This window comes from Natator depressus, chromosome 25, assembly GCF_965152275.1.
Source record: "Natator depressus isolate rNatDep1 chromosome 25, rNatDep2.hap1, whole genome shotgun sequence".
Classification (NCBI taxonomy): Eukaryota; Metazoa; Chordata; order Testudines; family Cheloniidae; genus Natator; species Natator depressus.
In genome coordinates this window covers 1,041,566-1,062,861 of record NC_134258.1, presented here as the reverse complement: position 1 = coordinate 1,062,861, position 21,296 = coordinate 1,041,566, and the positions used below count along the sequence as shown (strand labels likewise).

The following is a 21,296-nucleotide window of genomic DNA, read 5'->3' as shown; positions in this document are numbered from 1 at the left end:
TCATGTTTGTTCTCCCTAACAGCCTCCTTTGATGTAACTCTGTGTAGGCAGACAGAATAATATCAAGCAGGTAAACTGAGGTGCATATCGTATTCATAAAAATAATACAGATATGTCCCTCATTCTCCTCATCCAGTTGTATCGAATCTCTTTAATCATGCTTGGGAAGAGAATAAAGAGCTTCTCACAAAATACCCTGAGGCTATGAAATCCTCATGGAGGGAGCTGCAAATAGTAGGGGTGAGAGAAAAATGCAAAGGGGAGATTGAAAATAGGGTCAGCAATACCTGGGGAAAGATAATCTGAGGCAGCCCCTTTCCCCCCACAGACACGGGGACAGTTGGGAAGCAGGAGCTACTGAGAAAAACTAGGGCCTTACTCTCCCTTGCCCTGTACCTTGTGCAGTCTTTACACCAGTGCAAGGTAGAAACATAGGACTGGAAGGGACCTCAAGAAGTCATCTGGTCCAGTCCCCTGCACTCACGGCAGGACTGAGTATTATCTAGACCATCCCTCACAGGTGTTTGTCTAACCTGCTCTTAAAAATCTCCAAAGATGGAGATTCCACAACCTCCTAGGCAATTTATTCCAGTGTTTAACCACCCTGACAGGAAGATTTTCCTAATGTCCAACCTAAACCACCCTTGCTGCAATTTAAGCCTGTTGCTTCCTGCCCTGGCTTCAGAAGCTAAGCAGAACAATTTTTAGTAGGTGTAAAGTCCTACTATTCTGATGTGGTAGCATTTTACACCCACTTCACACTCCACTTTGCCCTGGTGTAAATGGCTTACAAGGCACAGGACAATCAAGAAACCAGCCAATAGGGCTTAGAGCTGACAGCGAATTAGACATGAATTTGCACTTAGGGCTTGGCTACACTTACATTTTATAGCGCTCTAACTTGCTGGCTCAGGGGAGTGAAAAATCAGCCCCTTGAACTTAGCAAGTCTGAGCGCTTTAAAGCGCTAGTGTAGACAGGCTCCGAGGGCTGGGAGCCGCTCTCCCAGCGCTTGGGGCTAATCCCCTCGTCAGGGTGGATTACCAGGAGCGCGACCACACTTGCACTTCAAAGCACTGCCGCAGGAGGGCTTTGAAGTTTCCAGTGGAGCCATGCCCCAAGATATGGCTGCAAAAAGCCCAGTGCAGTCTGATGCTGTATGATACAATGGCATCATGTCCCAGTGCATGGAAATCGTAGGGCCTTTCTCGATGGCTCCAGCGTGGTGCACCTGGAATATGGCCTTCAGTTCTGTGCATCCTACTACCAGAAAGGCAGTGATGAAAAGGAGGGAGTTCAGGTGGGCTGGCTGGGACCCAGGATTCCCATTCCACAGGAAATTCCAAAATTGAAAAATATTGTTCCGCACTGAAACAAAAACTCACAATTCTGACATTTTCCATGGAGTAGGAGGAGTCCAGAATTTTCATTTAAAAGAAAAGGGAAATGACATTCTGTGTCAACTTCTTCTAAACACAATTAATGAGACTCCCTGAACTGCTTGGAGCTCTGTCTGCCTGCGGGGCAGAGAGGGGGCTACTGAGAAGCCAGGAGCTTGTAAGTGCTCACAGCCCTGGAGGAATGATGGATGAGATAGAGAAAGGCACCATTTGGGCTGAGATAAAGTGAGATGTATCAGTCAGGGGAACTCATCTTGCAGGAAGCAGTGGAAGCTGCACAGCTTGGGACACTTAAAATTGGACTGTGCCAGAGAATGGGGATGGAGATGACAGTCTGGTCTTTTCCTTATCTCACTTTGATGATCTTAGGACCCTATCCATAGCTGCATAAAACCTAGCTCACACAGATCAGCCTCCCAGGCCATATGCTTCCCCTTGGGAGCACAGCCACGTTTAAATGTTTCAAGCCATGGGGCTAGAGCAATTCCTTGCTTGGCCGCATCTGGAAGGGCGCTGAATAACCTGAAAGAAAACTCAGTGCTATTGGCATTGAGCTCTTACTAACCTTGACTATCCTGACTAGAGCCAGTGCTGAACCATGAGTATCAGGCAATGGGCCTGCTCGCCTGGCTCTCAACCAGATGGCAGCGTAACCGTCTTCTTGTTTTATCTGCTTCAGGAACATGTTCCCGCCGAACCTAGTAGAAGCCTGCTTCAAACAGGTACGGACACCGGTTCCCCATGCCTGCTTCTTCCTGCCCAGCACTCTGATTGTCCTTTATGCCTGTGCAGAAGAGGTTGCACTCTGAACTGCCCCCCTCTGGAGATGCAGGGATGGGTTTAGGCCACCTTTGCACCTCCCAGAGTGCACTGCTCCAATGACTGCTGCAGCCACCAGTATAAATTAGAGCAGCTCCCAGGCAGCCTTATCCGGTTATCTATAGATTAGTAAACAGCCCGGAATTGCTGGAGCACAGACTGTTCTGGCCGCTACCCTTCCTGCTCTTGGCTCGCTCCTCTCAGGGGCCTGCCAAGGGGCAGTGTGGGGCCTTATATGCCAGCCCTGTACTGCCTGTGAACAAGGGGAGCTCCCCCAGGGCTGTTCCCCTGCCCCTTTATAGCACCTCAGGAGCAATATAAAGGGCCCATAGCACAAGTATGAATATCTGGCCCAACGGTGTCAGTTGGGTGTAAAATGACACCAAATGGGATTCCCCACTCACAGTGCTAGCCGTTGCACCATCCCCTGCGGAGCTGAAGAAGAGACTTCTTTCCCTGCGTGTAAGTAGCACAGCATCTGGGTCGCTTGGTAAGCTGGTCCCATTCAAACAATATGTGTTTTAATACAGCCAAATGCAAAGGCAGACATCTAGGAACAAGGAATGCAGGCCACACCTACAGAATGGGGGGCCGGATCCTGTATCCAGTGACTCTGAAAAGGATCCAGGGGTCATAGTGGACAAGCCATGGAACACAAGCTCCCGGTGCAATGCTGTGGCAGGAAGAGCTAATGCGACCCTTGGATGGATAAACAGGGGTGCAGTGAATAGGAGTCGGGAGATGTTTCTACCTGTGTTTAGCAGTGGTGAGACTGGCCCTGGAATGCTGTGTCCAGGTCTGGGATCTAGATTTTTTAAAGGATGTTTTAAAAATTGAGAGGGTGCAGAAAAAATCCACACAATTCATTTGAGGCCTGGAGAAAATGCCTGACAGTGAGAGACTTAAAGAGTTTGCAAAAAGAAAAGGAGTACTTGTGGCACCTTAGAGACTAACCAATTTATTTGAGCATAAGCTTTCGTGAGCTACAGCTCACTTCATCTGATGCATTCAGTGGAAAATGAAGTAAGGAGATTTATATGCACACAGAACATGAAAAAATGGGTGTTATCATACACACTGTAAGGAGAGTGATCACTTATGACATCATGTGCCAGCAATGCCCCTCTGCCATGTACATTGGTCAAACTGGACAGTCTCTACGTAAAAGAATAAATGGACACAAATCAGATGTCAAGAATTATAACATTCATAAACCAGTCGGAGAACACTTCAATCTCTCTGGTCACTCGATTACAGACCTAAAAGTCGCAATATTACAACAAAAAGACTTCAGAAACAGACTCCAACGAGAGACTGCTGAATTGGAATTAATTTGCAAACTGGATACAATTAACTTAGGCTTGAATAGAGAGTGGGAGTGGATTGGTCATTACACAAAGTAAAACTATTTCCCCCCTCCCCCCACCCCCGTTCCTCAGACGTTCTTGTCAACTGCTGGAAATGGCCCACCTTGATTATCACTACAAAAGGTTTTCTCTTCCCCCCCGCAGCCCCGTTCTCCTGCTGGTATTAGCTCATCTTAAGTGATCACTCTCCTTACAGTGTATATGATAAACACCCATTTTTTCGTGTTCTGTGTGTATATAAATCTCCTCACTGTATTTTCCACTGAATGCATCCGATGAAGTGAGCTGTAGCTCACGAAAGCTTAGGCTCAAATAAATTTGTTAGTCTCTAAGGTGCCACAAGTCCTCCTGTTCTTTTTGCGAATACAGACTAACACGGCTGCTATTCTGAAACCTTAGAGTTCGATCAGCTACCCAGGGAAAAGGTGGATTCTCATCTCTTGATGTCTTCAGTTCTAGACCGGATGCTTTCTGGACATTCTGCATTGGCTAAACCCAAGTTATTGGGCTCAACGCAGGGGGAACTGGGTGAAATGTAAGGGCCTGTGCTTTACAGGAGGTCAGGCCTGATGATCTAATGGTCCTTTATAGCCTTACGCTCTATGATCTAGATGTCTGTGAATCCTTGCACTGAGCCAGGGAATTAGGCCCAAACGCTTGTCAGCCAAGCCCCTGGGAGCTCAGGCTCAGGCCCTGTGGAGAAGAGCAGGGTTACTGTGCAGAGGCTTGTGGGCACGGCTGACAATGGTGTATCATTTCAGTACAAGACGCAGTACAGCAGCAGGGTCTTCGCCAGAACCATCCTCCGCAGCAGCAATGCCACAGCAGGGACCACGGCCAGCTCACAGGCTTCCATGCCCGAGAACGTCACCGGCACCCTGGAGAACGTCACACGCACCCTTAGGAGCCTCCAGGAAGTGCTGAGCTTCGAGGAAACCATCCCCATCCCCGGCTCTGCCAACGGGGTGAATGCGCTGGGCCTGGTGGTGTTCTCCGTGTGCTTTGGCCTGGTGATTGGCAGCCTGAAGCAGAAGGGACGGGCCCTGCAGGAGTTCTTCAACTGCCTCAACGAAGCCATCATGAGGCTGGTGGCCATTATCATCTGGTGAGGAGCAGGGTGGGTGGGGCAAGGAGACCTGATGAGGGATGGGGGTAATTTTAAAGGTGAGATACACAGGGAAAATAAATGAGTGTGGCCCCCATTTTGCTCCTTAGTGCCTGGATGGGATTTTAATTCACAAGTGTTTGTTGGGTTTTGTTTGTTGTTTTTATCATAGATATATCAAGGAGGCCAGGACATGACTTCCTTGATGCTGCTTGAGGCCTCCTTGGAGGACCAGAGAGCTGAAGTGGGGGGGTCACTAAGACGTTACCTAAAGGGGCAGGCTGTGAGTGTGGCACGCACAGAGCTTTCCTCCCAGCTGTTTTCCAGGAGTTTTAGTTAATGTTGAATGGTGTTGGGCCAAGTACCAAACCCTGTGGAACACCAGTAGAAACATCCCCTTTCGGTGAATCCACACTGACAACTACTTTGTTTTTAATCAATTGAACATGTGTTCTGTTGAGATTGTACAGTGCTAATTTTTAATTAGAATATCATGTGGTACTAACTCAAATGTCTTACCAAAGTTTAAGTATATTATATCTATGCAGTTATTTTTATCAACCAACCTGGTAATCACTTCAAAGAATGAAATCAGTTTTGTTTGCCAAGATGTATTTTCCATAAAACTATGTTGACTGGCATTAATTGTATTCCTGTTCTTGGATTCTTTATTGATTGAATCCTGTATCAGTTTTTCCATTATTTTGCCTTCATGGCTAACTGACCTATAGTTACCCAGGTCATCACACCTGCCTTTTTTGAATATTGGCACAGCATTAGCACTCTTCCAGTGATGTGGAATTGTCCTGGTTTTCCAAAATTTATGAAAAATTAACATCAGCAGGCCAGAAATATCCTCAGCCAGCTCTTTAAGCACTCTAGGGTGCAAATTAACTGGGCCTGCTAATTTAAAAATATTTATCCCTGGTAGATATTAACATCCTCCTAATTTACTAATCCGGTTGAAAGGATTTCATCGTCCCTGTGTGATATGAGTACATCATCCTGCCTCTCTCCAAATACAGAATAGAAATACTTATTGAACCGGGGCAGCGGAACAATGGGTGTGGGGGACTAGTGCCCTCAAGGGAAATATTTGGGGGGTCTCATGTATGTTTCTGCCCCTTCCAACGTTTCCCCCCAAAATATCTCATGGAAATGACGGTGGGATTGGGAAGAGGGGCTGGAGCTTCCTCTGAGATCAGGTTGGCCACGAGGAGCAGGTAGGAACACCAGTCCTGTCCCTGCCTTCCAGCCTCCATGGGTCCTGGTGGAGACACTTGGCCCAGAAAGGGGCAGGAACATATGTGCCAGCTGTCAGAGTAGGGTGAGGGATGGGAGGAGCACAGGGCACTGGGCACCAGCTGCCAAGGAATTGCTGTAGGAATGCCAGTAGGAACAGCTGGGACACCCTTTCCCAGCCTGTTGCCAGCTGCCCCTCTCCCATCCCTCCCCCCACCAATTCTCAGTAGCTCCCCTCGCTCCCCCTCCTATCCATCTGCTGACTGCCCATTCATGGTGAGGTTCCGTACTAAACCCTTCTGCCTTTGTGCATCGTTATTAACATTTACCATGTCCGTCTAGTAGTGGGCCTATACCATTGCTTGGAGTCCTTTTTTTCCTAATATACTTAAATTTCTTCTTAACATAAGACCAGCAATACTGGGTCCGATCAATGGTCCATCTAGCCCTGGATCCTGTCTTCTGACTGTGGCCAATGCCAGACGCTTCAAAGGAAAGGAACAGAAATGATAAATGATAAACATAAATGATCTGGACGATGGTGTGGATTGCACTCTCAGCAAATTTGCGGATGATACTAAACTGGGAGGAGTGGTAGATACGCTGGAGGGCAGGGATAGGATACAGAGGGACCTAGACAAATTGGAGGATTGGGCCAAAAGAAACCTGATGAGGTTCAATAAGGATAAGTGCAGGGTCCTGCACTTAGGACGGAAGAACCCAATGCACAGCTACAGACTAGGGACTGAATGGCTAGGCAGCAGTTCTGCGGAAAAGGACCTAGGGGTGACAGTGGACGAGAAGCTGGATATGAGTCAGCAGTGTGCCCTTGTTGCCAAGAAGGCCAATGGCATTTTGGGATGTATAAGTAGGGGCATAGCGAGCAGATCGAGGGACGTGATCGTTCCCCTCTATTCGACATTGGTGAGGCCTCATCTGGAGTACTGTGTCCAGTTTTGGGCCCCACACTACAAGAAGGATGTGGATAAATTGGAGAGAGTCCAGCGAAGGGCAACAAAAATGATTAGGGGTCTGGAACACATGACTTATGAGGAGAGGCTGAGGGAGCTGGGATTGTTTAGTCTGCAGAAGAGAAGAATGAGGGGGGATTTGATAGCTACTTTCAACTACCTGAGAGGTGGTTCCAGAGAGGATGGTTCTAGACTATTCTCAGTGGTAGAAGAGGACAGGACAAGGAGTAATGGTCTCAAGTTGCAGTGGGGAAGGTTTAGGTTGGATATTAGGAAAAACTTTTTCACTAGGAGGGTGGTGAAACACTGGAATGCGTTACCTAGGGAGGTGGTAGAATCTCCTTCCTTGGAAGTTTTTAAGGTCAGGCTTGACAAAGCCCTGGCTGGGATGATTTGATTGGGGATTGGTCCTGCTTTGAGCAGGGGGTTGGACTAGATGACCTCCTGAGGTCCCTTCCAACCCTGATATTCTATGATATTCTATGAGAACAGAGCAATGATTGAGTGATCCATCCCCTGTCGTCCAATCCCAGTTTCTGGCAGTCAGAGGCTTAGGGACACTCAGAGCATGAGGTTCTTGTGTTATGTGAAGGGGTAAATAAAGCTTCCTTATCCACTTTCACTACACCAGTCGTGATTTGTTAGACCTCTATCATATCCCCCCTTATTGGTCTCATTTCCAAGCTGAACAGTTCCAGTCTTTTTAATCCCTCCTTGTATGGAAGTTGTTCCATCTCAACTGTTTTTGTTGCCCCGTTCTGAACCTTTTCCAATTCCAATATCTCCTTTTTGAAATGGGGCAACCAGAACTGCACGTAGTATTCAAGGTGATGGCCTACCAGGGATTTGTATAGTGGCATTGTGATATTTTCTGTCTTATTATCTATCCCTTTCCTAGTGGTTCCTGGCATGTCTGTTAAATTTTTTGACTGCCACTGCATATTGAGTGGATGTTTTCAGAGAACTATCCACCGTGACTGCAAGATTTCTTTCTTGAGTGGTAACAGCTAATTTAGACCCCATCATTTTATATGTATAGTTGGGATTATGTTTTCCAATGTGCATTACTTTGCATTTATCAACATTGATTTTATCTGCCATTTTGTTACCCAGTCACCCAGTTTTGTGAGATCCCTTTGTAGCTCTTCACAGTCACCTTTGGACAACTATCTTGAGTAATTTTGTATTGTCTGCAAATTTTGCCACGTCCCTATTTACCCCCCTTTCCAGATCAATTATGAATATGTTGAACAACTCGGGTCCCAGTACAGATCCCTGGGGCACACTGCTATTTACCTCTTCATTCTGAAAACCATTTATTCCTACCCTTTGTTTCCTATATTTTAACCAGTTACTGATCCAGGAGAGAACCTTTCTTCTTACCCCATGACAGCTTACTCTGTTTAAGAGCCTTTGGGGAGAGACCTTGTCAAAAGCTTTCTGAAAGTCTATGTGCACTCTGTCCACTGGATCACCCTTGTCCACATGCTCGTTGACTCCCTCAGAGAATTCTCATAGATTGATGAAGCATGATTTCCTTTTACAAAAACCATGTTGACTCTTGCTCAACAAATTGTCTTAATTTATGTGTCTGATAATTCTGTTCTTTACTGTAGTTTCAACTAAGTTGCCTGGCACTGAAGTTAGCTTTACCAGCCTGTAATTGTCAGGAGCGCCCCTGGAGCCCTTTTTAAAAAGGCGTCACATTAGCTACCCTCCAGTCATCTGGTCCAGAGGCTGATTTAAGTGATAGGTCACAGACCACAGTTAGTAGTTCTGCAATTTCACATTTGAGTTCCTTCAGAACTCTTGGGTGAATACCATCTGGTCCTGGTGACTTATTACTGGCTAATTTAACAATTTGATCCAAAACCTCCTCTACTGACATCTCAATCTGCAACAGTTCCTCAGATATGTCATCTAATAAGAATGGCTCAGGTGTGGGAATCTGCCTCCCATCTTCAGCAATGAAGACTGATACAAAGAATTCATTTAGCTTCTCCACAATGGCCTTGTCTTTCTTCAGCGCTCCTTTACACCTCGGTTGTCTAGTGGCCCCACTGATTTTCTTTAGCTCTGCCAGCCATGGATTTTTCCCTGAAGCCTTTACTTTCCTTATTAATTTTATACCCTTTGTTGTATTTATCTATTCCCCTTTTTTCCATTCGTTATATTATGCTTTTCTATTTCTAATTGCTGCCTTCACGTCCCCATTGAACCATGGATGGGCTTTTCGCCAAAGTTGTCCTCTTTCGTGTGGAATTGTGGCTTTGGGGCATCTAATGAACGCTTCTTAGAGAACTCGCCATTGTAATGCACATTTTTCTGTCTACGTTTTTTCTCGCAGTCAATTTTGCTCAGACTTTTTCCTCAGTGTTGGGGAATTAGGCTGGGCCTGTCCTCTGTTTGTAGTATGTATATTACTGGCTGGGCCTGTCCTCCGTTTACCCGTATCGAATGTAACCAGGTCATGATCACTGGTCCTTACACAACCACCAGCTCCCAACCCTGTGATTAATTCATCTGTATCCAGTATAGCATTCCTTCATGTTGGATGCAATACCTTTTGTGTTAGAAAATTATTTTCTATATTTTTTAGAAACTCTAACAATGTTTCACGGCTGGCTGAATGCAACCTCCAGCATATGTCTCCCAGATTGAAGTCCCTCATAACAACACAATTTTTCGGAACACACAGTACAGACAGAAGTAACTCATGCTGTTCTCTGGTTTGATTCAGTGGTCTGGGCTTTGCTAATAGCACTTTGATCCATATGCATACAACATCCCTGGGTCTGAGTCATCGATACCTCTAACACATTACCTCTTAGTAATGGTGTCTTTTGCCCACTCAAATCTTTCTAAACAGGTTATAAGCAGTGATTTTAACATTCCAGTCATGTGAATTGTCGCACCAGGTTTCAATAATATCGAATTTCTTCTCTATCAATGAAAATTTCCAATTCCTCTTGCTTGGTACCCAGACTCTTAGCTTTGCATTAAAACAACTGAAAAATTTCTTCTCTTCTCATTCTTTGCCACATCAGTTCAATTTGTTCCCAGCATACTGCATTTCAGTTTGTACCACATTTGCCTTCTTAGTATCCTCCCTTTGTGTTGCTAGCTTAATGTCCTCCTGGCTCCTCCAGCTAGTCTCCAAGAGCATCTCTTTGGATGAATGGGCCACTTCACACCTCTCAGCCATCCTGAACACTAGGACCAGATTTGGGGCAGGGACTCTGCATCTCAAATCTTCTGCCTCCAGCTGGTTCATGCACTGCTCTCAGCCCCACCACCTTCCTTCCTCAGAAGCCCTCCAAGCTTACCAGGGCATGGAGTGGCAAGAAGGAGAGTGGAGCTGGTGTGTAGTGTCTGGAGCAGTGGGTGGGCTAAGAGCTGCAGGGGATGTCAGACTGCAATGGCATAGTGCAGAGAATGTTGGAGATGGAGCGGCATCGGAGCAGTGGGGAGGAATCTGAACAATTGCAGGGAATATGGGGTTTTGGAGCGGTGGGGGTATTAGAACAGTGCATTGAAGAGTGGGGAGAAAAGAAGGGGGTCAAAGCTGTGCAGAGGGGGATGCTGGAGAGGTTTTGTCAGTCTCCCAAAACTCTCACATCCATTGCCCCCCAAGTTTGTCCACCTCTTCAAAAAAAGTCCCCACTGACTCCATGCTAGTCCCTGAACTCTCACCCCTGCACCCACAACTCCTCAATGTGGGTCCTGTCCTGATGCCTGCCTCTCTGTGGGAAGGAGGGTGAAGCAGGGTGTGCTGGAGAGGCGGAGACAGGAAGCGATGCAGGGGCAGCAAAGGGACTAATATAGAGCAATGTGTTCTGTGGCCAGGGTAATCGTTGCCTCAGAGCCAGAGACAGTGGAGAGGGTGGGAGTACATGGGGGTGCAGAGAAAATATTGTTTTTAAAAGCAAAGAAATTAAACGCTCAAAAGCCATAATGCAGTGTTACGATTGGCCAGCTGTGCCCCATGTCCTTCCAGAGTGTGGAGAGAGACTAAACAGAGACTAGACAGAAACAGAAAACTAGGAAATACAAAATTAAGATACATGCTGTGACAGGTTGGATCACAGAAACCCCCTTGGGGCTGGCCACTGATGTGCCAAGACTACTTCTGCCCCACCTTTCCTGCCAGCTTGGGACTCCAGAACCCTGCCTGGTTGTGCCAGACACGCTTGCCGGGTACAAACACAGGCCCAGGTCTGAACCACATCCACAAACTGAAAGCAGCTTAAGAAGTGTTCCTGTCTTTAACACTCAGATGCCCAACTCCCAGTGGGGTCCAAACCCCAAATAAACCTGTTTTACCCTGTATATAGCTTATACAGGATAAACTCATAAATTGTTTGCCCTCTATAACACTGATAGAGAGATATGCTCAGCTGTTTGCACCCCCCCCCCCGGTATTAATACATACTCTGGGTTAATTAATAAGTGATTATTAATAAATGATCTGGAGGATGGTGTGGATTGCACTCTCAGCAAATTTGCAGATGATACTAAACTGGGAGGAGTGGTAGATACGCTGGAGGGGAGGGATAGGATACAGAAGGACCTAGACAAATTGGAGGATTGGGCCAAAAGAAATCTGATGAGGTTCAATAAGGATAAGTGCAGGGTCCTACACTTAGGATGGAAGAATCCAATGCACCACTACAGACTAGGGACCGAATGGCTAGGCAGCAGTTCTGCGGAAAAGGACCTAGGGGTGACAGTGGACGAGAAGCTGGATATGAGTCAGCAGTGTGCCCTTGTTGCCAAGAAGGCCAATGGCATTTTGGGATGTATAAGTAGGGGCATAGCCAGCAGATCGAGGGATGTGATCGTTCCCCTCTATTCGACACTGGTGAGGCCTCATCTGGAGTACTGTGTCCAGTTTTGGGCCCCACACTACAAGAAGGATGTGGATAAATTGGAGAGAGTCCAGCGAAGGGCAACAAAAATGATTAGGGGTCTAGAGCACATGACTTATGAGGAGAGGCTGAGGGAGCTGGGATTGTTTAGTCTGCAGAAGAGAAGAATGAGGGGGGATTTGATAGCTGCTTTCAACTACCTGAAAGGGGGTTCCAAAGAGGATGGCTCTAGATTGTTCTCAATGGTAGCAGATGACAGAACGAGGAGTAATGGTCTCAAGTTGCAATGGGGGAGGTTTAGATTGGATATTAGGAAAAACTTTTTCACTAAGAGGGTGGTGAAACACTGGAATGCGTTACCTAGGGAGGTGGTAGAATCTCCTTCCTTAGAGGTTTTTAAGGTCAGGCTTGACAAAGCCCTGGCTGGGATGATTTAACTGGAAATTGGTCCTGCTTCGAGCAGGGGGTTGGACTAGATGACCTTCTGGGGTCCCTTCCAACCCTGATATTCTATGATTCTAAGTAAAAAGTGATTTTATTAAATACAAAAAGTAGGATTTAAGTGGTTTCAAGTGATGACAGACAAAACAAAGTAAATTACCAAACAAAATAAAATAAAACACGCAAGTCTATGCCTAATACAGTAAGAAAACTGAATACAGATATAACCTCACCCTCAGAGGAATTCCAGTAATCTTCCTTTTACAGACTAGTCTCCTTCTAGTCTGGGTCCAGCAATCACTTACACCCCCTGTAGTCCCGGTTTCTTTCAGGTATCCTTTGAGGTGGAGAGGCTATCTCTTGAGCCAACTGAAGACAAAATGGAGGCGTCTCCCAGGGGTTTAAATAGACTTTCTCTTGTGGGTGGACACCCCTCCCTCCCCCTGTGTAGAATCCAGCTACAAAATGGAGTTTTGGAGTCACATGGGCAAGTCACATGTCCGTGCAGACTGAGTTCCTTAGCAGCCAAGCCACATTCCTGGGAAAGCTCAGATGTGGATTGGCATCTCCACGTTCATTGTTGGCTTAAGTGTTTCTTGATTGGGCACTTACTAAGAATAGTATTTTCTCAGGAAGCTGACCAACTGCTTCACTGAGGCTATTTAAAATTAAACAAGTACATAGCCAATATTTGTAACTTTGAATACAAAAATGATACATGCATACAGATAGGATGAATGTATTCAGTAGATCATAACCTTTGCAGAGAGATGTTACATGGCATATGTAGCATAAAACATATTCCAGCCATGTCATATTTACATTCATGAGCATATTTCCATAAAGCATTATGGGGTGCATCGCCACACATGCCACAACCCTCGTTAAGTTGTTCCAATGGTTAATTACCCTCACTATTAAAGATGTGTGCCTTATTGCTAGACTGAATTTATCTGGCTTCAGCTTCCAGCCATTGGGACATGTTAGACCTTTCTCTGCTAGAGTGCAGAGTGCTCTGGTATCAAATTTCTGTTCCCGTGTAGGTACTTTAAAAATATGTATTGTTTGCCTGTGCCCAGCTTCCCAAGCAATCCAGATTGCCCTGTGTCAATGTCCTGCCTTTTTATCCAGATACTCCTGTATTGAGACTAATAACTTGTGACTGACTACAGCACCCTCCAGAAGGGTGATCAGTCTGGATTTGTGGAGATCAAGAGGTGAAGAATCCACCACTTCCCTTGGCAGTTTGTTAACCTTTAACCCATTCCCAGTGGCTGGTACCAGCTCCAGAATTGGCACAGTTAAGGTTGCATTGCAGGGCTGGCATGTACCTTAACTTTGTATTTTCTGATTTTCAGAGGTTTTGGTTTAGCCGCTGTCCACATTCTGGAAGGGCAGGAGGCACCACTGGGCAACTTTAACTCTGCAGTAATGAAGTTTTGGGGCATTTAATATATATTTGCCCCTTGAGCTAAAAGTGTTGCTGGTAGCAGTAGTAGGCTTTTATCCTCTGTATGGATCAGCCAATAGAGGGGTGTGTGACACACGTTTTATCAGTGGACAATACATTGCTTGCAACACAGCAGTAGAATGTTGGGTGTCAGGACTCCGGGGTTCTGTTTCTGAGCCTGGGACAGGAGTGGTTAGAGCAGTTGCTGCAGCCCAGAGAGCCAAGTGCATAGGTTCAGCAGACTCTAGTTGAAAGGAGGAGTGACTGAATCTTGGATCTGGGTATTAGAGATCTGGCATCTGTTCCTAATTGCCAGGAGTCCTGTTAGCTGTAAAATGGGGGGATGATACCGGTCTTCCTAAGGTAGGGGTCTGAAGCCTTGCCCAGCGAAAAGGGCTGTGAACTCAAAAAGCGTTGCATCCAACATGGGGGAAGTCTATATTAGACCTTGTCTTGACAGCTAAAGAGGAACTGAGCACAGAACTAAAAATGAATGGTAGCTTAGGCACAAGTGATCATGACTTATCACATTTATAATGTGCAAACAGAATGGCGTCCAGTGATATCAATACTTGGTGCTTTAAAAGGGCCAGTTTCACAAAGCTGAAAACAATTATGAGCCAAGTCAGCTGGGAGGAAGAATTGAATCAGAACAAAGTGAATGACTGTGAATTAAGGCCACTTTATGAGGCTGTGGCTACACTACAGACCTTACAGGGGCACAGCCCTATCGCTGCAGCGGCACTGCTGTAAGGTCTCCTGTGTGGCTGCTCTCCTACCAGCATAATTAAACCACCCCAACGAGTGGCAGTAGCTCTGTCGGCAGCAGAGTGTCTCCTGCCAACATAGCGCTGCCCACACCGGCGCTTTTGTCTGTGAAACGTATGTCTGTCAGGGGGTGTTTTTTCATACCCCGGACTCAAAGTTTTACCAACAAAAGTGCTAGTGTAAACATAGCCCTAGTTGCCCCAAAAGCCACAATCCCCCAGTCGAGGAAGAGGCCATATTGGTTAACAAAGGACATTTTGATTAAAAATCTAGGTGGTTGTAAAATTAACACAGTGCACACTAAATGGATTAAAAACTGACTAACTGATAGGTCTCAAAATATCATTGTAAATGGGGAATCATTGAGTGGGTGTGTTTCTAGTGGGGTCCCACAGGGATCAGTTCTTGGCCCTATGCTACTTAACATTTTTATCAATAATCTGAAAGAAGACATAAAATCATCAATAATAAAGTTTGTGGATGACACAAAAATTGTGGGAGTGGTAAATATGGTAGAGGTCAGATCTGGATGGCTTGGGAAGCAAAATATACTTTTAATACAGCAAAATATATATGTGTACATCTGGAAACAAAGAATGGAGGCCCTACTTCCAGGATGGGGAACACTATCCTGGGAATCAGTGACTCTGAAAAAGATTTGGGGGTCATGGTAGAGGGGGACAATCAGCTGAACATGAGCTCCCAGTGCAACGCTGCACTTCAAAGGTCTAATGCAATCCTTCGGTGCATAAGCAAGGGAAATCTCGAGTAGGAGTAGAGAGGTTATTTTACTTCTGTATTGGCCCTGGTGTGACTGTTGCTGGAATTCTGTGTCCAGTTCTGGTGCTCACAATTCAAGAAGGATGTTGGTAAATTTGAGAGGGTTCAGAGAAAAGCCATGAGAATGACTAAAGGATTAGAAAACATGCCTTGTAGTGATAGACTCAAGGAGCTCAGTCAATTATAACAAAGAGAAGGTTAAGGGGCAAGTTAATTACACTCTAAATACCTACATGGGGAACAAATATTTGATAATGGGCTTTTCAGCCAAGCACAGATCTAACACTATCCAATGGCTGAACATTGAAGATAGCCCAATTCAGTTTGAAAATAAGGCACACATTTTTAATGGTAAGAGTAGTTAACCATTGGAACAATTTACTATGGGGCATGGTGGATTCTCCATCATAAACAATATTTAAATCAAGATTGGATTTTTTCTAAGGGGTCTACTCTAGGAGTTCTCCTGGGGTAGGTCTCTGGCCTGTGCTATCCAGGAATTCAGACTAGGTGATCACAATGGTCTCTTCTGGGCCTTGGAAGCTATGAATAGGTGACAGCATTGACTGGAGATTCTGAGCCTTGAACTCCTGACACTCCTGGCTCCTAGCTCAGGGCACCCTCGGCTGGTGGGTATTTTGTGGGGAAGGGACCCTCAGACTGTTGAAAAATGGAGACTGAAGGAGGCAGATCTGTCTTACAAAATTCAGGACCCCAAACTCATGGACCACTAAAAATGTTGATCTAAAGCCAACTCTGGAGTCAGGACTCCTGGTTTTTATCTTCCTCTCTGCCACTGGGTCACTCTGTGATGCTGGGCAAATCACATAACCTCTGTGTGACTCAGTTTGACCATCTGTTCAGTGCTGTGACGGCTTTGCATGGAAGGATTAAGAGCACAGTGTTTCCTTTCACAGGTGGGATGTGGCGTTTTCCCTTTCCCATGGACTGATGGAATGTGCTGGACTGGCAGGCCGGGTCTCTCTGCTGAGACTATTTTCTGTGATGGTGTCTGTTGGGAAATGGCCGCTTGTCCACTGCATTGGGACCATCATAGTGATTCAGAAGGGAAGGCTCCTTGCAGCACCTGCAACACTGAGCACCTCCTTAAACAGCAATGCACCAAGTCAAGCTAGTGAGTGCAGCTTGTGAGGAGCCTGTTCTCCCTGTCCCTGGCTCATGCGGGGCTAGAACCAACAACTCCCTCCTCTGATCACTGACATCAAAGTTATTTGGCTTCTAAATGCTTTGTTCTCATGCATGCCCAGCTGAAGGAAAAGGCACATTCAATGACTGCAACCTGAGTTGCAGGAGATTTCTACTATGTAAGGGCCAGGGTGATTTGGGGAGAGCTATGGTCAAGGGAGCTGCCAAGGGGCACAGGGGCAGACAAGCCCCTAAAAGTCTGGCACATTATTCAAATCAGGTCAAATCTCCCAAGGACAGGCTTCCTCTGGGGAGCCCTAGCTGCTGCCTCCTGCTGGGAATGTGCTTTCACGCTGAGGCCAGGAGGGGCAGAGGAAAGCAAGATTGGTTGAGTGCTTCAGGATTGATTCTTTGAGGACCTGCTCCATGATTTTTCCAGGGACTGAGGTGAGGCTGACCGGCCTGTAGTTCCCAGGATCCTCCTTCTTCCCTTTTTTAAAGATTGGCACTACATTAGCCTTTTTCCAGTCATCCGGGACTTCCCCCGTTCGCCACGAGTTTGGTTGAGTTCAGGATCCTGACGCAGGGAAGAAAGGTAAGCAGCAGGATACGGACCCTGGACTTCAGGAAAGCAGACTTCGACTCCCTCAGGGAACGGATGGGTAGGATCCCCTGGGGGACTATCATGAAGGGGAAGGGAGTCCAGGAGAGCTGGCTGTATTTCAAGGAATCCCTGTTGAGGTTACAGGGACAAACCATACCGATGAGTCGAAAGAATAGTAAACATGGCAAGCGACCAGCTTGGCTTAATGGTGAAATCCTAGCGGATCTTAAACATAAAAAAGAAGCTTACAAGAAGTGGAAGGTTGGACATATGACCAGGGAAGAGTATAAAAATATTGCTCGGGCATGTAGGAAAGATATAAGGAGGGCCAAATCGCACCTGGAGCTGCAGCTAGCAAGAGATGTCAAGAGTAACAAGAAGGGTTTCTTCAGGTATGTTGGCAACAAGAAGAAAGCCAAGGAAAGTGTGGGCCCCTTACTGAATGAGGGAGGCAACCTAGTGACAGAGGATGTGGAAAAAGCTAATGTACTCAATGCTTTTTTTGCCTCTGTTTTCACTAACAAGGTCAGCTCCCAGACTGCTGCGCTGGGCATCACAGAATGGGGAAAAGATGGCCAGCCCTCTGTGGAGATAGAGGTGGTTAGGGACTATTTAGAAAAGCTGGACGTGCACAAGTCCATGGGGCCGGACGAGTTACATCCGAGAGTGCTGAAGGAATTGGCGGCTGTGATTGCAGAGCCCTTGGCCATTATCTTTGAAAACTCGTGGCGAACGGGGGAAGTCCCGGATGACTGGAAAAAGGCTAATGTAGTGCCAATCTTTAAAAAAGGGAAGAAGGAGGATCCTGGGAACTACAGGCCGGTCAGCCTCACCTCAGTCCCTGGAAAAATCATGGAGCAGGTCCTCAAAGAATCAATCCTGAAGCACTTACATGAGAGGAAAGTGATCAGGAACAGTCAGCATGGATTCACCAAGGGAAGGTCATGCCTGACTAATCTAATCGCCTTTTATGATGAGATTACTGGTTCTGTGGATGAAGGGAAAGCAGTGGATGTATTGTTTCTTGACTTTAGCAAAGCTTTTGACACGGTCTCCCACAGTATTCTTGTCAGCAAGTTAAAGAAGTATGGGCTGGATGAATGCACTATAAGGTGGGTAGAAAGCTGGCTAGATTGTCGGGCTCAACGGGTAGTGATAAATGGCTCCATGTCTAGTTGGCAGCCGGTGTCAAGTGGAGTGCCCCAGGGGTCGGTCCTGGGGCCGGTTTTGTTCAATATCTTCATAAATGATCTGGAGGATGGTGTGGATTGCACTCTCAGCAAATTTGCAGATGATACTAAACTGGGAGGAGTGGTAGATACGCTGGAGGGGAGGGATAGGATACAGAAGGACCTAGACAAATTGGAGGATTGGGCCAAAAGAAATCTGATGAGGTTCAATAAGGATAAGTGCAGGGTCCTGCACTTAGGATGGAAGAATCCAATGCACCGCTACAGACTAGGGACCGAATGGCTAGGCAGCAGTTCTGCGGAAAAGGACCTAGGGGTGACAGTGGACGAGAAGCTGGATATGAGTCAACAGTGTGCCCTTGTTGCCAAGAAGGCCAATGGCATTTTGGGATGTATAAGTAGGGGCATAGCCAGCAGATCGAGGGATGTGATCGTTCCCCTCTATTCGACACTGGTGAGGCCTCATCTGGAGTACTGTGTCCAGTTTTGGGCCCCACACTACAAGAAGGATGTGGATAAATTGGAGAGAGTCCAGCGAAGGGCAACAAAAATGATTAGGGGTCTAGAGCACATGACTTATGAGGAGAGGCTGAGGGAGCTGGGATTGTTTAGTCTGCAGAAGAGAAGAATGAGGGGGGATTTGATAGCTGCTTTCAACTACCTGAAAGGGGGTTCCAAAGAGGATGGCTCTAGACTGTTCTCAATGGTAGCAGATGACAGAACGAGGAGTAATGGTCTCAAGTTGCAATGGGGGAGGTTTAGATTGGATATTAGGAAAAACTTTTTCACTAAGAGGGTGGTGAAACACTGGAATGCGTTACCTAGGGAGGTGGTAGAATCTCCTTCCTTAGAGGTTTTTAAGGTCAGGCTTGACAAAGCCCTGGCTGGGATGATTTAACTGGGAATTGGTCCTGCTTCGAGCAGGGGGTTGGACTAGATGACCTTCTGGGGTCCCTTCCAACCCTGATATTCTATGATTCTATGATTCTAAGATGCCTGAACTTTTCCAAACTTCCCACATGGCTGAGTGTGAGCCCTGAGCCTCTTGAATGCGAGCACTTGAATGGGAGTCCCTAGGGGTGAGCCCTGAGCCACGAGTGTAAGCCTCAAAGCCACAGTCTGAGCTCTGAGTGGGAGCCGGGAGTCCTGAGTGGGACCCTGAGTACCTGAAGGGTGTGTCCATGGAGGCATGGTTCTCTTTCATCTTTCCCTAATTTCACCTTCCTGTGATCTCCTCCATCTCAGCACTAGGGCGCCTTCCGCTGAAAGGCAGCCCTGCACCCACTGGATGGATCAGAGCCGGGAGCTCTGCACCTGCGGGATGGGATGGGAGCTGAGAGCCCTGTGCTCGTGGGATGGGATCTGGGAGCCCTGTGCTCGTGGGATGGGAGCCCTGCACCTGCAGGATGGATCAGAGCTGGGAGCTCTGTGCCCGCGGGATGGGATGGGAGGCGGGAGCCCTGCGCTTGCGGGATGGAATCAGAGCCTAGAGCCCTGTGCTCGCGGGATGGGATCAGAGCTGGGGGCCCTGCGTTCTCAAAATGGTATATCGGAGCCGGGAGCCCTGCGCTGCCAGGATAGGATGGGAGCTGGGAGCCCTGCGCTCGCGGGATGGGATCGGAGCTGGGAGCCCTGCGCTCGCGGGATGGGATCGGAGCTGGGAGCCCTAGTTAGGAAGTTCTGTGGGGTGAGACGGGAATGGAGGAGCAGAGAGGGCAGGTCCCAACGCAGGAGAGGATGTAAGGGCTGATGCAAACATACTTCAGACAAAATGTTTCCTGACCAGCCTCTCCTTTTACTTCTCTGCTTGGACCCAAGTTCAGCATTGCTAGCAACATTTGCTCCCCTGAGTCCCACCGATATTTCAAGAAGCATTTACATGAAAATATCTGCATAGCCAGTGTTTACATGATGCTCCTGCCTGCACCTCGCCCTGAGTTAATACTACCCTCCAGGTGGAGGGGCCTGGCTGGGAGGGGAAAGAAAGGGATTTGGAGAGCCCGTCATGCAGAGGCCAGTGCCATCACAGAGGGGTGGATTTCAGTGGAGGAGCAATCCCACCCAGTGCCCCAGCCTGTGCAGCCAGCAGGGGACTGAGGCCATTGACAGACAGACATCGCTTGGTCATTTGAATCCACAGGTCAGCTCTCTGCTCTCCGTGCAGCTTCCAGGAGGGGGCAGCCATAACCCCATCTGGCGACTCCATGCGTGGCCTGTGTCTTTGGGTGCCCCAACCTCCTGTGACTCTGTACAGCGTGGGAGAGCCGATGCAGTTATGTGCGATTTTGGAGGCCAGTTCTAAGCCCTGGTCCCTGTGTTCTGTGACAGGTACGCCCCAGTCGGGATCCTATTCTTAATCGCTGGCAAGATTCTGGAGATGGACGACTTAGCAGTGATGGGGGGCCAGCTGGGAATGTACACACTCACCGTCATCGTGGGGTTGCTCATACACTCCCTGTGTGTCCTGCCGCTGCTGTACTTCATTGTCACCCACAAGAACCCGTGGGTGTTCATCGCAGGCCTTCTGCAGGCCCTTATCACCGCACTGGGCACCTCCTCAAGGTATGCTGCTTCCCAGGCAGACTGTGCTGGGCGGGGGCACAGCAACCCATGGGCAGGGTTGCCAGGCATCCGGTTTTCAACCGGAATTCCCAGTTGAAAAAGGACCCTGGTGGCTCCGGTCAACACTGCTGACCAGGCTGTTAAAAGTCTGGTCAGCAGCACAGTGGGGCTAAGGCAGGCTCCCTGCCTGCCCTGGCTCCACGCAGCTCCTGGAAGCAGCCAGCATGTCCCTGCAGCCCCTAGGCACAGGGGTGATCAGGGAAGCTCCGTGCACTGCCCTTGCCCCGAGCACCAGCTCCGCAGCTCCCGTTGGCCAGGAACCACACCAGTGGGAGCTGCGGGGATGGTGCCTGTGGATGCGGGCAGTGTGCACTGTGCAGAACTGCCTGGCTGTGCCTCTGCCAGGGGCCAGACATGCTGGCCACTTCCAGGAGCAGCATGGAGCCATGGCAGGCAGGGAGCCTGCCTTAGCCCCACTGAGCTGCCGACTGGGAGCCACCTGAGGTAAGCGCTGCCCAGCTGGAGCCCGAACCCTCTGCCCCAGATCGGAACCCACTCCCACACCCTTCCTCCCTCCCGGAGTCT

At 47.8% G+C, this 21,296-nt stretch overlaps 1 protein-coding gene across 1 annotated transcript in view; it reads left to right on the top strand.

The window, feature by feature from the left end:
• LOC141977793 (excitatory amino acid transporter 1-like) overlaps positions 1-21,296 on the top strand; it is a 122,181-nt gene that overhangs the window by 84,847 nt on the left and 16,038 nt on the right. The window contains exons 6-8 of the mRNA XM_074939476.1: positions 2,078-2,120; positions 4,346-4,689; positions 20,478-20,711. Of these exons, the coding sequence (XP_074795577.1) occupies positions 2,078-2,120; positions 4,346-4,689; positions 20,478-20,711 (621 nt within the window). The remainder of the gene's footprint in view (positions 1-2,077; positions 2,121-4,345; positions 4,690-20,477; positions 20,712-21,296) is intronic.